Source organism: Homalodisca vitripennis, unplaced genomic scaffold (genome assembly GCF_021130785.1).
Source record: "Homalodisca vitripennis isolate AUS2020 unplaced genomic scaffold, UT_GWSS_2.1 ScUCBcl_95;HRSCAF=1082, whole genome shotgun sequence".
Classification (NCBI taxonomy): Eukaryota; Metazoa; Arthropoda; class Insecta; order Hemiptera; family Cicadellidae; genus Homalodisca; species Homalodisca vitripennis.
Window position 1 is genome coordinate 9,901 of NW_025776241.1, and position 17,285 is coordinate 27,185.

A 17,285-nucleotide genomic window follows, 5' to 3' on the forward strand; every position below is an offset into this window, starting at 1 on the left:
TTCCATCTCGTACTTACATCTTGAAGTAAGCGTTTAGGGTCTTTAACGCCATTGTTGATTTGGTATTTTAATAGTTTTTCAGTGGCTGCGTTGCTTCTCTTAAAAAATGAGACAATTCTTTTTGCATTTGGTGATTACTGTATCTACCTTTGATATGGCATCTTGAACCACTAGGTTAAGAGTATGTGCATAGCACGGCCAAAGACTCCACATTAAAACATTTTTTATGGCTCCAACGACATTGGAGGCATTGTCTGTTACAACAACTAAGATTTTGTCTGAGATTTTATAGAAATTCGTTATTTTCTTGATTTTCTTCGGCTAAATGGCTAGAAGTATGTGAGGCCCTCCATTAAAATACAGTCTAAGAGAACTGATTTCAACACAAAATCATTGGTAAATGAAATGCCCTGTAAACAGCTATATACGATTCATTGATCGTAGATGTCCATGCATCTGTCGTTAAACAGATGTTTTCCACATTTTTCATTAACTCAGCTACTTGAAGCTTACATTTGTCGTACGTGGTGGGTAATTAGGTTTTTTGAAACCACTTTCCTTGATGGAATTTCAAAAGAAGGGTTTAAAGCTGTAACGAATTCCCGAAAACCAGAGTCCCTCCACAATAGAAAACGGTTGGAAATCTTTGTAAAATAGCTTTAGAAACGCAGCTTCTACCTTTTTCTTTTGGTTGTTATTCATTTTTTTTGGTATAAAAAACTCGATAGAGTGGTTTGTTTAGCACTTCCCTTTGGCTTATCTAATTGATTAGAAGGCAAACTCACCAGGTTGAGGTTCATTTTCAGTTGCAAAGTTACTAAATGAAGCGGCTGAATCGGTAGGTCCAGTGTTGGTTGTAACATTCACATCACGATCACTTACACTTGTTGATTTTGAACTTATAACACTCAAAGTAATTCCGACATGTTTTCTCTCAATATGCCTCTTCAAATTGTACGTTGATGTACGGTAGCACATAACCAAGCCACAATGTTCACATCTACAGTTTTTAAGGTTAGCATCAATAACTGTAAAATGAGACCAAATTGAACTTGTCTTAGATTTCTGTACTTTTGATGCCATGTTAATTAACTGCACAAAAACCAATCAATACTAGTCATACTCGTAAACCGCACGCACAAAAATATCACTTTTCACTGTATGTCTACGTTAGAACTCCTACTGAAACTGAAACTGGTTTGTTTTGGTTTGTCAACAAGTTGTAGGCCACAGCTGATAGCTCCACAGACGCTCCGAGAGAGTAATTATATGAATATATAAGGTTAGAGCTGGAGCTGTTTCGAGAGTCACGGAGCGCTGCTCCGCTCCGCTCCAGCAGCGGAGCGCTGATTTGAAACAGCTCCAGCTCCAAAGGCACACCTCTAATTTAACACCCCATCCTGAAACTTTGCATGTATGTAGTCAATGATAATGAGCAATACATATATTTTTCCTGATTAAATCCAAGGGAACGTATTTTAGGAATTTCAAAAAATGTTTTTTTAATATTTTTGAAAATTTGTAAATGTATGTAACATAGTCATGTGATGATACATCTATGAAGGGAATTTCAAGAGGAAGAGAATGCTACAAATTTTAGCTCTCTAGGTGCTATGGTTTTGGAACTACTGTAGGTCATTTTTAAATAATCGAAAATTGACTGAAAACTGTATTTTTTGGCTTTTTAAATGCCTGTAACTCAAAAACGAAAAGCCCAAAAAATTTGAAATTTTGGATTTTAACTATTTCTTGTGGGTAGAACACATAAACAAAAAAATCATACAAATCTGAGAGGTCAAGGTTTAGACCATTGGTTGATTTGGTATGGAATGACCCATTAGATCTAATTGCATTGCCATAATATGACTGAAATTTATCAATAACTTTATCTGTAAGTCTACCTACTCCTTTTATAGATTTACCATCTCACAGAGGTTTACCGCCAAGCCTTCCTTTTAATTTTCGCAGCTTTGTGCCCATTCTCTTGGAAATATGCCCTATACATTCAAGCTTCTCAACAGGGGTGTCATCACCATAAGGATTATCTTTCACTACAGCCAGATGAGCCTTAAGGCCGTTTCACACCGCGGTCGCACTATGTCACGTTACGTCACGTGACAGATGTCACGTGACAGACGTACAGTTCACACCGCCACCGACGTCTGTCAGATACTGGGACATTGTTTCTGCTCTCAGTCAGTCGTTTTAGTTGAAGCAGGTAACATGGAAAGTGGTTCGTGGTGCGATAGCGCGTTTACAAAAAATGTGCCTTGGTTGGATGACGGCGATAGTAGTTCTAGTAGTGAAGAGGAACTCATGCTGTTGTATTCGGTTACAAACCGAACGCATTGGGTGCACCCTATCAACCAAAGACGGGAACAGTGCGGCGAGTATCATCATCTGATGAAGGATTTGGAGCTAGATGATGACAGATTCACAAAATACTTTCGGCTATCTAAACCTGAGTATGAAGAGATATTAACATTGATATGTAACGATATTAGTAAAAAAGATACCAACTACAGGAGATGTATTTCCAGCAGAGAAAGATTGGCGATATGCCTAAGGTAAGTTTACTAATGCTCTATACAATTTACTTGTTTGAAATCTTATTGTAGATGGTTTATAATTTTGGTGAAACTTATTTTAAATATATAAACAAATATTTATTACTTTTGAAAATTATTTAGCACCCATTTATTATATTTAAAAATTATTAACATTTAGGAATCTCTACTTTAATTACGCATATTACAACTAATTTTAACTTAATAATCGAGAAGGAATCGGACAATGAAAACTATTTATTATATTCAACTGAAATCTCTTAAATGTAGTTAAAGAGTACAAAATTTTTTCGAAGAAAATACACATTACATTATTAAAATTAGCATAATGTGCAAAGTTACTGAGAGATTAGAGAGATTCAAAACTGTTGGTGTTATCACTCAAATAAGAGATGCAATGCATGTTCGAAGAGGTGGATGAAGAAGAGGGGCAGGATGGAGGAAATGAATAATGTGGTACACTTAATGGTTCTTGAACAGCTTGCTGTTGGTTCGAAGAGCGCCAATGCTCTTCCTCCGCTTTTGCGATTGACTGCATGAGTTCCAGTTTAACCCCTTGAATGCTGTGATACTCTTGCAGTACTGACACCTCACTGCGGGGTTTTTTTGCCACTTGCAACCAAAATTAATGTTAATCATTTTTATTGGCAAAAACAATATTATACAGCACTCTGAGTACTATTTATTTAGAGGGCAGTTCCAGAATACAATAAGGAGTAATTAGGGGGAAAAACCCGTATTTTTTTATATAATGGGATGGTGGGGGGGAGGGGGGTTGAAGGAACTAAAGATGGGTAGGAAAATTATCTGTTTATAATTCTTTAGCAAGTGAAAAATAATACTCACAATGAAAAGAAACGTATTTATTTAGAACATTTGTTTGTATTTACACTTTGTAAAGCTCTTTGAGTTATTATTCAATAATTTTTGAGTTCGTGGAATAGTGCAAAAAAACACGGCAACACACACAGCCCAACATCGCATTCAGCGCACTGGTAGCGCGATTCGCGGCGTTTTTGTTCTCACTTGTTTTGTGTTTTTACAAACGTGACAAATTCGTTGTGCATTTTTCTTTTTTTCCGTGGATGGTTACAAGAGATGGAAAATGACGCTGTGTTAGACGCATTGGATTATCACCCACAGAGGGTCGGCCACCTTATCTGTTTTGTCCGTGGTTCCAAATTATCAGCCATTATTTGGCGAACAAGCTCTAGGTGGAACTACTGCAACGTTGGTTTTCTGCCTGTTTGACAAAGGTATTATGGCATGTGCATTTAATATAGACATATCCAAAAAATGGAAAAAAAGCTTCTTATACCATCGAGTAGTTCGGGCGTACACATTCTACATTGACGATCATCATTGTCCGAACCTGTCAAAACTGCTCCCATGTTTTGGTTGTAGTCATGAACAGATATGGGTTTCACAATGGCCGCTTTTGTTTTTCTGTCTAGTTTACCAGTAGATACCATCTCATCTTTTGTGCTCCGATGTCAGCATGACAACTTCTCGTTTATCAATCCACCTGACTGCTATACTTGTGCCATTATTTAGGGCTTCCCGCCTCACCTACTTCTAGCTCTTTCTGAAACTGTGGCATTCCCAATCTTATAGATTTTACTGTCCCACAAGCATTAGTTTTGTTTTTTGTGCAAAAATGTAAATAAGTCGGGATGGAATACCAGTTGTCAATAAATAAGCAGTGGCCTTTGTTGAGATAATTTTGGAGAAGAGTTGTCACAATTGCTCCGGAAAATACCAAGATTTATCGGAATTGGAGTAGTCAGTGTCTTCCCAGGTATAAACAATGCTATCAAGTATGTAACCCGTCTCACAATCACATAACAGGAATAATTTAATTCCAAACCTACTTCTCTTTGAGGGGATGAACATTTTGAAGCCAAGCTGTCCTTTGAAAAGCAACAAACTTTCGTCAATGCATAGATTTCTAAATGGTTTGAAGTTGCGGGGGAAAATGCTGCCCTGAAAATATCAACCACTTCCTTTATTTTACTAAGTTTGCCATGAGCGGGAGGAAGTGTATTATCAGAAAAGTGCAATAAACGCAAAATAATAAAAATACCTGTCTCTAGACATGCATTTAGAGACACTATTCTTATGAAGAGGGTCACTCGACCAATAATCTTCAATGGCTATTTTTTTGTTATGTACCATCAACATTGTAGTAGCCAAAAATAAACTTCATTTCTTTCTTCGTAATTGGGACCCACTTTTTCAATCGAGAGTGTTCTGAAGGGGGGGATGTGGAAACAATGTACTCAAAAACTGTTTGTTTGTTTCCAAAACAATTAAATCTAACAATTCGTCAGTAATAATTTTTTTCAAAGCAATACAGTTCAGAACAATTCTCTGAAAATGTGTCTGAATCCACTACCCCACTTTCCGAATTATCAAATTCAAAAACTTGTGGAATAAAATCAGTTGATGTCCATGAATGAGTGTATTTAGTTTTATTTATATTAACCCCTTCGTTTTTATTACTTTGGTTTTTTTGATTTTACTTTAGGTTTGAACAGTTTTTTTCTCTCTATCTTATTCTTTTTTCTATTTACATTAGTGGTAGTTTTTTTTTCGTTTTAGAAATTTACCCTACTCGGTCCAGGTAAATTCTGTTCCTCAACGATGTCAAGATCACTAACCTCCTCTAATTAATAGTGTATTACAATCAAGATCCAAGTCGGATTCAGATTCACTTACCGATAATGTTGGCTGGTATAAAGGGGTCAGTATCAACAACGTCATCATCCTATGATAAATCACTCAAAATCCAATCCTATTTCAGAATCGGCATTTCTAAAAATCTTCTAATCTCATACTCGCCTTCGTTATCCATAGACATAATGGTAGTCTAATTATCCAACAACAACAAAATTATGTCCAGTAGTAATACTATACTAGTAATTATATTTATATAAATAAACACTATATAAATTAAATACACCTCAATAAGTCCGAAAACACATAAAAGCACAAGACAAGACCACTTCTGTGACTGACATTTGACAAAAACTTATTCAGAACAGAAATGCACGTGGGTTTTGTGGTAGTTGAAATATAATATATCAGGTAGCAGCACCCAATCAACAAGAGAATAGTGTCCAGATAGTTCATATTGAGGCCGCTAGATGGTGTGGGCCCCTTTGTTCAGTAGTAGTGGACTACAACAAAGAGATACATCGTGTTCCGTACATTTACGGGCGTAGCAGTGAGGGCTCCGCGGACGACGAAAACGTATATGTACGTTTACAGCAGTCAAGGGGTTAATCCGTGTCTGCAAAAAACGAGGGAGCAAACGAGTGGACTTGCAAGCACTGGCGAAAAATAAGTCTAAGTCATCAGCTTCTGGTGCACTTCTTTTGGCTTTCTGTCTTTCTTGAAAATAATTAATTAATTTGTCCACATTTCTGGGATGACGGTTACGGGATTCACCTAGTGTTGCAGCATTAGTAGAGGGCAGAAAACTAGTCTCTTCATTTTCTTCTACATCAGTAATACTTTCATCTCCTGGAGTGAAAGGACGGTCGCAGATAGGGACTGTTGCCCCCACAAACACTTTGGTCCATTGGAGGGATATTAGTGTCACACCTGAAACACACAAAAACAAAGACGTAGAACTACGGTGGGATCACACGCAGAAACATATTTAATATCAATAATTAAATGGAGAGCTAAATTTCAAACATTAATGTGTATACGTTTTAATTAATAATTACAACGTATATATTAATTTATGTCTTACAAACTCGTATTTACAGGATAGTAAGAATATATACAAGACAATCGCGTTTGATCAATCCCACCGGCCATCATCAGGCCTAAGAATGGCAGAAAAGAAAATGGCGTCACTGCTTAAATACTGTTGGCTACCAGATTTTTCCGGATACAAATTATGATAGTTGCCACTGGGGTCAATTCTATTATTTGGTAGTTTTTAGTATTTAATCAATGTTGCCATATTGATTCTGCCATTCATGTGCCTCATGATGACCTTTTGTGATTGGTCGAAATCGAATGCCTTTTTTGTATGTTTACCGTCTTGTATGTAAGTGCAGTATAGATGTAAATATATTTTAATTGCTACAAGACGTAATTTGTTGCATCCGTTGTAACTTAAACAACACTTATCATGATAATTAAAAATTATCACTTGAAAACGACAACCATAGTCTTCCCTCATCCCCATCACTTTTAGATTGAAAAAATAGCATATATACTTGAAAATGTAAAAAGGTCTTTACTTCCTATGTTTCATTGTTGTAACGAGGAACTCCATTTGTTTCTCGTATTTCTATGGCTTCAATTTTTGTAGCTGATTGGCCTGACTTGGTCTTCTTCCGGAAGAGAGCTTGGCGGTGGCGGTCACGTAATTTCCTCCATTCCTCTTTCAAATTCGCTTCTGTAAAATTAAACATTATTAAAGTGTTGAAATTTTTTCAGATTCTTGTCTACAGGAGATACATTTACAACAATCAGCTTCAGCTACAGAATTGGAGTTAGTACCGTGTCAAAAATAGTTGAAGAGGTGTGTGATGCTTTATGGAAGAACCTGCAACCCCTATACATGCCAACTCCAGACGAGAACATGTGGCGAAACATTGAAGAGGGCTTCCGTTCCAGATGGGATTTTCCCCATTGCATAGGAACCATTGATGGCAAACACGTACAAATACAAGCTCCCCCGAACTCTGGATCAAACTTTTTTAATTACAAAAAATACTACTCTACTGTTCTTTTGGGACTGGTTGATTCAGAATACAAAATTCATCGCTATAGATTGTGGTGCTTATGGAAAAGAATCTGACAGTAGTATTTTTGTTGAGAGTGAATTAGGGAAAAGACTAAGCAACTATGCTATGGCAGTACCTCCTGATGAACCATTATTTGAGGAAAATTTCAATAATCCTTATGTGATTGTGGGTGACGAAGGTTTTCCTCTTAAACGTTTCTTGCTTCGTCCATTCCCAAAGGACCGACATCTTAACGACGAAAGAAGAATTTTCAACTATAGACTTTGTAGATGTAGAAGAGTAGTTGAAAATGCTTTTGGCATTCTTGCACAAAGATGGCGTATCTACTTCAGACCCTTAATCTACTTCAGACCCTTAAACTGTAAGCTGCACTTAGTAAACAAGATAGTCAAAGCAACAGCCGTCCTCCACAATTATCTTTGCTCCAAGGGATCATTTTCTCCAGTAATGACGCCTGAGGAAATTTTAGTAGCTTATGACAAAGCATGGAAACCTATTCCTCGTTATGGTGCTCAGGCATCTAAAGAAGCTACCGAGATAAGAGATCACTTTGCTAAATACTTCATGTCCGAAGAAGGAAGTGTCCCATGGCAGTGGAACCACATTTAATGACAACCAAATCAACAATTAATTGTTCTAACAATTTGTATATATTCTGCTCTTGTGTATGATTAATATTTAAAAAATATGTTTTCTTACAGTTTGTGGCATGTAGTAGAAATGATTATTCTACTGTTTGTATATGAACATTATTTAATATGTAATTTTCTGTTGAATCACTTTCGTATAAACATAATTCCAATTTTGATTTAACCCTAGAAGTGGCGCGCAAACGTACTGTAGTGGCACAGTGTTTTAGGGTAACCGGTAAGGTATTTTTCTAAAGCTTGGTTTTACTGCAACGAATGGTCCAAATGTAACATATTATACATCATTTTTCTCACAAAAGAACAGAGAAACATCTTTTGGTAATTTTATTTTATTTAACATTATTTTTTTTTTTTTTTTTCAAAAAGTATGTGAAGTTTTTGGTTTTTAAAATTTTTTTACTCCAAATTCCGTTTTGTACCTAATTTTGAGTTTATAAAACAAAGATTTCAAAATACCCATTTGACTCGAAATTTTATGCTGATTTCAGAAATATATAGTTTATATGGCTTAAACGTGATATATTTACATATTTTTACGAAAATTCATAAAATTGTACAAATTCAGTTTTTTGTGTCCAGAGAAAGTGGCAAAAAAAATAATAAATCTGTATGTATTCAAGACCATGAAACTACATCTAATAATTTCTAAAGTCTAGAAATTAACTTCAGAAACAAAATAAAAAATATTTATTACAACTTACCAGTATTTACAATATTTACAAGTGTAGTCCAACAGTTTTATTCTGAATCGCTGTTGGTTGCCTTCCTCTTCTTACCAACTACTGTTGGTCTATAGAAGTGTTCTAGAAGGTGGTAACAATTCTGATGGACCCCGCAGTTGCAGCCTGGACAAAAATAGCTGGTCCTTTTCTTTATTTTGTGTTTTTCATTACACACAGCACACAACCGATTATTTTTGTTGGGGAGTAAAGTGAGTTCGTGCACTGGACCGACTACATCACCACCCGCTCCTGGGATTGGTAACTGTCCTTGAGTTTCATTAGGAGCTGCACTCAATTCCTCTATTATGCTGACTATAAAATCTCTTCGAGACATGGGCTGATCACTATTACTTTTGTACAGTATATATGCATTATGCAAAGACATATCAAGGAAGTTTGAGAAAATATTCTTCCAATACCTTCTAGTTGGTCTACTGCAGGTGGCATGGTAGATACTTTTATCCTTTACGTCAACACCTCCCATAAAGGAATTGTATTTGGCAATTAGAACAGGTTTCTCCACTTCAGTACCTCTTTTACTCCTCACAACTGCATTCTCTGCATGTACAGCGGTAGACAAACAATAGACTGGCTTACTAGATTTTTTCTCTCTAAAGCCTACAAGTAGGCAAACATTTTTCCTAAAATAAACAATTTCTTTTTGGTTGTAAATTTTTGTTGATTAAAGATTTTGACAGTCCTTTAGAATTTTTCCTAATCGTTCCTGTGAGGTATGTGTTTCTTTCAAAGAGTTTTTCTGCTAGGGGAATTTTAGTGTACCAGTTATCCGTAAATAAGTGGTATCCTTTGTCCAGTAGATCAGATTGTTCTAAAAGGTAGATAACTACCCTCTGTGCCAATGGATCAGTGCCGTCTGATAAAAATTCATGCCCACAATACAATTCAGAATGAATCATGTAGCTAGTCCTGCTATCACATACCTCAAATTTTTTCAAACCAAATCTGCAGTGCCTTTTGTTTGGCATATATTGTAAATAAACCATTCTGTTTTTCATGCCTATTAGACTTTCGTCTATACAAATGTTTTGGGAAGGTACAAAGTACTTTTTGAAATTATGGTTAAGTTCGTCAATGTAAGGTCTGACTTTGTGCCATGGGTCATGACCGGGTTGTCCTTTTTGAGTATTTTCTGTAGAATTGAGATGAAGCATTGCATTTATCATTTGAAATCGTCTGAGAGACATTACTTTTTGGAAAAATGGTAAATGTTGGCTTGAGTTGGTATCCCAGTAATGAACAATATTGTTACGGAATGATAACCCCATATTGATCACTACAGAAATGTATTTTTTTATTTCACTCACAGTTACAGGTACCCATTTATTTACCCTACTATGCGTTTTCAATTTGCCTTCATTCCTAGCCTTATCAATAGAATTTTGAGCATAAATATTTGTTTCTCGAGATATCAGTCTCCAGATTGTTTGCGTGAAGAATAGATACAGGTACATTATTGGTGGTGAGTTTCTTGCAGGACAATTTCTAGGTCCAGTATTAGATTCCCTAACCAAAAAGGGTATTTCTTTTACAGGTTCAGGGGGGAAGACAGACACCCATACAGAGTCAACAGGATCAGTAACTTGGGGATCAGGTCTGGAACTAGGCCCAGAAATGTCAAACAGGTTGGGAGATTCAGGCCTAGGCCTAGAGTTGAGGTTAGGCCTACATGGAGCTTGCGGCACATTTTCCAAATGTTGTTCAAGGTTCCACTCATCAATTTCATCAGCATTGGGCACATAATCATCGTCTGATGAGCTATCAGATAAGCTATCACTAAAGTTACCTTCCCTTGTAATGTCGAAATCAGAATCCTGTCCTTCATCATCACTTGACATAGGCTCACCCACTAACTCCCTCAAATCACTTGAACGATCTTTATAGTTTGTGGAAGACATATTTTTCACTAATACGGAAAAAAAGGTTACTAAATACACTGAAATAATATAATATTATCACTACTGAACCTAAATAACACAAGTAAACAAACGCTACGTGACTGCACAAAGACACGACACGACGTCAACATAGCAACCAGCCACCAGCTGTCTTCATTCCAGCTGTCAGTATTTCACAACACATAGAGGAAAATAAAAGTGCAATACAACTTAAAAACTCGATATTAGAGAAGTTTGGTTCTTCCTCTGTGCAACCATATAAGTTTTATCACGATCGGATAATATTTACGACTTCAAACGTTACGTAATATGAAAGCATGTTAATGCGCCGTATATACGGCATTGGCGTCTGACGACGGCCTAATGCGCCGTATATACGGCGCGCGCCACTTCTAGGGTTAACATGCATGTGTTTTTCTTTTTGTAAGTCGTGTTTTTTTATCCTTACGAGATTTTGTACCAAATTTAATTTGGGATGTTCATTAAAGAGTATAAATAATAAAAATGTATGCTAATATTAAAACCAGTGAAATAGATATTACCACTAAACATTTATGTTGTCAATATTATTAAACTATACTCAATTATGAAGGGTTATTTTGAAAGTTTTTAAGCTTGAACAAGTACAATTAAGAACTAAGTTACTTACTATTTTGTTCCAGTTGCTCTGCTATTTCACCCCATGCTGTGTCCTTTAAATTACTGTCTCTATACTCTTCCAAATCTGTATTCCACAGCAGTGGATGCGTTCTGACGGCTTCAATTAACTGTTCCATAGTAAATAACAAAAATAGCAATCCAACTTCCTGTAATGTGGAACTGAGCGACAGGTCTGGTCATGAGCGCGGCGGGGCAGCGAACCAGTGCGCATGCGCGAGGCCACAGACGTCAACAGATGTTTTAAAAGATCGCTCTCGGAGCGATTCCGCAGATTCGTCTGTCGACGTCTGTGGTGTCTGTGAGGTTCTGCGAGGTCAGTGTGAATTACACCATTTACAACAATGGAAACAGATCTTTTGAAAAATCTGTCACGTGACGTAACGTGACATAGTGTGACCGCGGTGTGAAACGGCCTTTAGAGTCGCCGTCACCTAAAAATTTTACATACCGTACGCCACGCGTAGGTATCGATCGTCGACAAACTGCAACAGCAGCCACGCACTCCATGCCGCCACTTGTCATTTGGAACACCACTTTCACTGTCTGTGTCACTGTTAGTTATATTGTGCAAAATCACATCGTCCATATCGAAATCTTCTGGTTCATTTGGATAAAAAGCACTCGAAAAGGATGTGTCCATTATCCCCTCAACAAAACTATCAAACTCCGGATCGTCTGGATTCGCCATATTTTCACAAAAGAAACACTAATACTAATAAAAAACTAACTGATACTAAATAACCATTATTATAACACAAAAAACTACATCACACTACAAATAAACACTACTATAAAAATGTCTTTGTACACTAAAATAATATTGTAACTGAATAAAAATAGAAAACGAGTAAGCAACGATCCGTAGTTGAAAGCGAGATACAAGTGAGTGACGGCTGGCAGTACACGCACGCAGACCCTGAGTCAACCGCGCTGCCTGGAGTGTCGCCGTGAAGCTCCAGACACAAAAACAATAAATAATATTTTGTCTGTCGACAAGGAACGGTCCGTGTCCACGTGTTGGGTTGCCCAGGCCATAAATCAACCTTCCCCTTCGTTCTAGCACGTTTGTTGTAAACAACACGTCATTTGTAGCCAATAAAACTGAATGCCATCAGCATCTGAGTTCACAGCGTTTCAGTAACATGTGAACCTCACTCAGCGTTTGAGTGCATCGCGCGGTAAGGGTTAAGAAGTGTAGGCAACGGTATGTAATTTTTTTTTGCATATTCAAAACAGTCTATTAACAGATGTATTAGTATAAAGTTTGTGTCGGACTTCAATTGTAACGGAGCGAAATCTAGTTAAATTAATTTTATATTACCAATTAAACAGTATTACAGTAATATTCATAATTTTAATTATATTTCAATACACAAATATTTGCCTCAGTATGACATTCAGTTTCAACAAATTAGTGATGAATCACTTGTTTTAGTACAAAAAAGTAACAATTGTATAGGATGTATTATTCCTCATAGTTGTCAATGTTTTTGGAAAGGTTTTTATTTAAAATATTACACTACATGATTTGTTTCATGATACAATTGTTAAAAGAACAACACATGACTATACGTAGTTTACTTGTGATGTGTATAAACTGAAGAAAATTTTACAGTGGAGTAGTGATACTATTGATATTAGAAGATCAGAAACGCGTTATAGTATAAGTGTTCTTTGGAAGGTAGTTGTTTACAGAACTTGTTTAATTAATTCCACTTGCAAGAGCGTATTGATGTGACCAGGATATAGCGCGTATAATTATTCCACGTGCTAGGACAAGTGAAAGTCATAGCCTCGTAACTTTGTTGCATCAAATACTAGCTTCATCAACTGATATCAAAATTATGATTTGACTATTTGACAATGTAGAAACTAATAACAGTTTCTATTACGATTTTATTATATATATAATAGTTGATTTGACTGTTGAAATTAAATGTAAGATTTTTATTTACTTACCGTTTGATAGTGTTAAATGTGCAGACAACGATATATAATTTTTATTGGAGATTCAAAATATTCTGTAACCAAATGTGTTAACATTAAGTATTAAACAAATTGAAATTTAAATGCAGTGACATTTATACGAAATAATTTTATATTGTCAATATATTTTAATATATAAGTACATACCTCAGAACAAAGCATTTTTTAACCAAATAATTATTAATCTGTTATTTTAATAATAAATTTATAAGTTGTGTTATACCGCATATTGGTGATTGTTGTTTGAAAAGGAATTGATTTGAAATATTATTACAAACTGTGTAGAGTAAGTACGCGTCAGCCTTGAAGCTTCCTTTATAAGCCGAGGAGAAACTTTCAGTCAACAGTGGTCTCTGAATGTTCACCAAGACACTCCAACATACAGGTGTGTATTTGTTTCAATTTAATTTCATTTTTTGTTAGGAGGCTTTTTTCCTAGGCCTATATTGTTTTTCCAAAAATATATTAACGATAAAGAAAGCTTTTATTTTAACGAAAATAAATGTTTCTAATGGTTAATTTTAGTTCGATAATTAACAATTTAGATATTTATCCACTTAAAGTTTGTTAATTGGAAAATGAAAATCATTTTGATTTGTTGATGATATTAAATCATCAAGGTAACAATTATTACTGTTGAAATTAATTTCAATTGTACTGATTATACTGTTTATTAATTATTTTGTATTTTATATTTTAGAAATGAACTCGGAAACAATTGACTTGACTCTGCGAGTTGAAGAAGAACCATCATCAGCCGCTTCTTCTAAAAAATTACCTAAACTGCCAACTACTACTTTTATCAACAAACATTATCAACATCATCAACAGCGGCTGCAGCAGCAGCCGCACCAACAACCGCAACAACCTCAACAACAACAACAGCAGCAACAAGGACAGACTCCTACTACATCAAATACTGGTAGGTCAACATCACACATAAGGTTTCTAACTTTAATGCAAATAATAGAAAATCTTTGGATGATAGGATTTAGAAATTTGGACACATGGCAACAGTTAGTTGCAGAACTTCAAAGATCAAAGGAGGTTTACATGAATCCCGTTGCTGTACAACTACTTTTTATTTTTCAAAATTTGTGCGATGTGCTTTCTAAACATTATATGATGTCTGGTGATCTTTCACAAGACAAACAATTGTATTACATGTTACAAGATCAGCCTTGTGATGAATTGTTATCAATCTTTTCCGGTGTTGTTGAAAAAAATATAAATCTTTCATTTCCATTAAATATTATTTAAAAAATTCAAGATATTGGAAGAAATAAATTAATTTCACTTGAAACAGGTTATGAGAAAAAAACTTCTGCTAAAAACAAATCAAAAAAGGAATTAAAAGATCTAAAAATGAAGCATCGTCATCATCATTATCATCTGATACTGATTGTGATAACAATGCTGATTATGATGATGATGAAGGTGATAAATTTGTCAAATTATTTAATCAAAAGAAAAGTAGATCGTTGTTCATTTCTCAACATTTACAATACCAATGTGGGGATAAGAAAAAGAAAATTTCCACACCTGGCGAGTCAGGAACACATTTAATCAAGATTGAAATAACTGATGTTCGAGATCTAAAAAAATGAAAAAACGAAAAGTTTTACTGGCAAAAAGTTTCCAGAAAAGGTTATTTCTTGTTAGATATTAAACAAAATGTAGAAGATAAGAATATTTTTGATACAATTAATAATGTATTAACAACAGTAGGACAAAATATGTTAAGACTTGAAAACGTAAAACAAGAAACTGTCACTTATGATAAAAAAGATAAGGCATAGTGTAAGTAGTAAGTGGGTTTAATTAAATAATATAGTTAGTTTTATTTTTTTCAGAAAATACAAACTTAAAATTTACACGGCTGTCAGAAAACGGATTTCCACCTGAACGTTATTCGTCTTGTGCTGCCGGCTTTGATTTAAGAAGTGGTGAAACTGTAGTTATTAAAGCGTGGGAACGTGAATTAATAAACACTAACATAGCCGTGGTGTTACCAGACGGTTGCTATGGACGGATAGCGCCCAGATCAGGGTTATCATTAAAATATGGGATTCACGTAGGAGCCGGAGTTATTGATAAAGATTATAGAGGAAATATTGGTGTATTATTGTTTAATTTATCGAGTACCGAGTTTAAAGTAAATATTGGGGACAGAATTGCACAATTAATATGTGAACGCATATTCTATCCCGAAGTTGAGGAAATTACAATTGACAAATTAAATTGCACAGTTAGAGGAGCTAAAGGATTTGGCTCAACAGGACTAAATTAGTTTATCAAATTGTTTTACAGATAGATAATGGATTCATCTTTTAGTCAAGCTATGGAAATAGACAGTGACTATGAAATGGAAGTAGATCAAGAGGAGGAGGAGGAGAATTCGTTTTCATCATCATCATCATCGTCATCAGAATTGTTTACTACTGACAATAACGATACGTTAAATTTTCCAAATTTAAAACTAAAAAAAGATTGATTAGATTTAGTTTGTACTAACAATAAATTTGTAGAACTTAAAAACGCGTTTAAAGGAATATTAAAAACCTATTATTTAAAAAATGATGATTCTAATATAAAAGATATTTGTATAATATTACAAGTTTCAAAAGATGAAATGAAAAAAGTTATTGAAAATTTGTTAAATGAATTTGGAGCTTTAAAATTTAATATTCTAGTTGAATGTACTTATGTTAAACCGTTTACAGGCGAAATTCAAGAAACCCCTTTTAAAACATCAAATTTTACAGTGTTTCAAAGTGACTCTCTAAACAATATACTACGCAATATGATTTCCAAAATTTGTAATGAGGAAAGCGAATACTTAGGTAAAGGTAATGGATGGACACTTAGATCAGTAGACGGAATTCTCTTGCGGTTTAGTAGATACAGACCGTTAGGAGGCTCTTCGTATATTGTTCTTCCAAAAACTATTAAAGACAAAAAAGCTACTCGTATTATTAATCCGAAAAATATTAATGACAACAAATGTTTTCAATGGTCAATTTTAGCTCGGTACATACAAGGTGACCATAAAGACCGCATTGATGAAAGGTACACATCTATTATTAATAAATTTAATTTTAATGATTTAGATTTTCCATGTCCTTTGAGACAGATTAAAAAGTTTGAGAAGAATAACATAGGAATTAGTATAAATGTTTACGGTATTAATAACAATTTAGAAATTTATCCGCTTAAAGTTTGTGAAACGGAGTCTGAAAATCATTTCGATTTGTTGTTGATATCAAATAATCAGGGGAATAACCATTACTGTTATATTAAAGATTTTTCAAGATTAGTTCGATCGCAAATTTCTAAATCGACAAAAAAATGGTATTCTGTAAACGTTGTTTTACCCATTATTGTGGAAATGATAAGGTTAACAGATTAAAAGTTCATATAAAAGATTGTAAAATTAATAAACCGTTAAATGCAAAAATGCCTTTTGTTGACAATGAAGATAATCCTTCAATTTTAAAATTTCAAAATTTTCACTTTAAATACAAAGTTCCTGTTGTTGCATATTGCGACTTTGAATGTATTTTAAAAAAAGTTAATGAACAACAGTCGCAATATACATTAGTCAATGAAATTCATGAACCTATGAGTTTTTGTGTCTATTTAGTTGTAGACAAAGATTTACCAGAACCGATATCGTCTCAGTTGCCAAATGATCCTTATCTTTATAGAGGACCAGACGCTGCTTTAAAATTTATGGATTATCTCATATCAATTGCAAACCTAATTGCTGATTTAATTGATGTTAATAATCCAATGATATCGCTTACAATTGATGAACTCAATCGAATTCAATCAATTACTCACTGTGAATTATGTAATTTAGAATTTTCAATGTTAGATAAAACCTGTTAGAGACCACTGTCATTTTACTGGTCGTTTTAGAAACATTGTTTGTAGTAAATGTAATCTGAAAAGAAAAAGTCAAACTTTTTTACCTGTATTTTTACATGGAAGTTCCAATTACGATACACATTTT

General features: G+C 34.7%; 1 protein-coding gene across 1 annotated transcript; it reads left to right on the forward strand.

Annotated features, from left to right (window-relative positions):
* The first annotated feature begins 13,280 nt into the window (after positions 1-13,280).
* On the forward strand, positions 13,281-15,813 carry LOC124370355 (putative GATA zinc finger domain-containing protein 25). The gene is made up of 3 exons (XM_046828645.1): positions 13,281-13,655; positions 13,971-14,192; positions 15,581-15,813. Exons 1-3 carry the CDS (start codon positions 13,628-13,630, stop codon positions 15,586-15,588), a joined length of 258 nt encoding a protein of 85 aa, XP_046684601.1. The 5' UTR covers positions 13,281-13,627; the 3' UTR covers positions 15,589-15,813.
* The last annotated feature ends 1,472 nt before the right edge of the window (positions 15,814-17,285 follow it).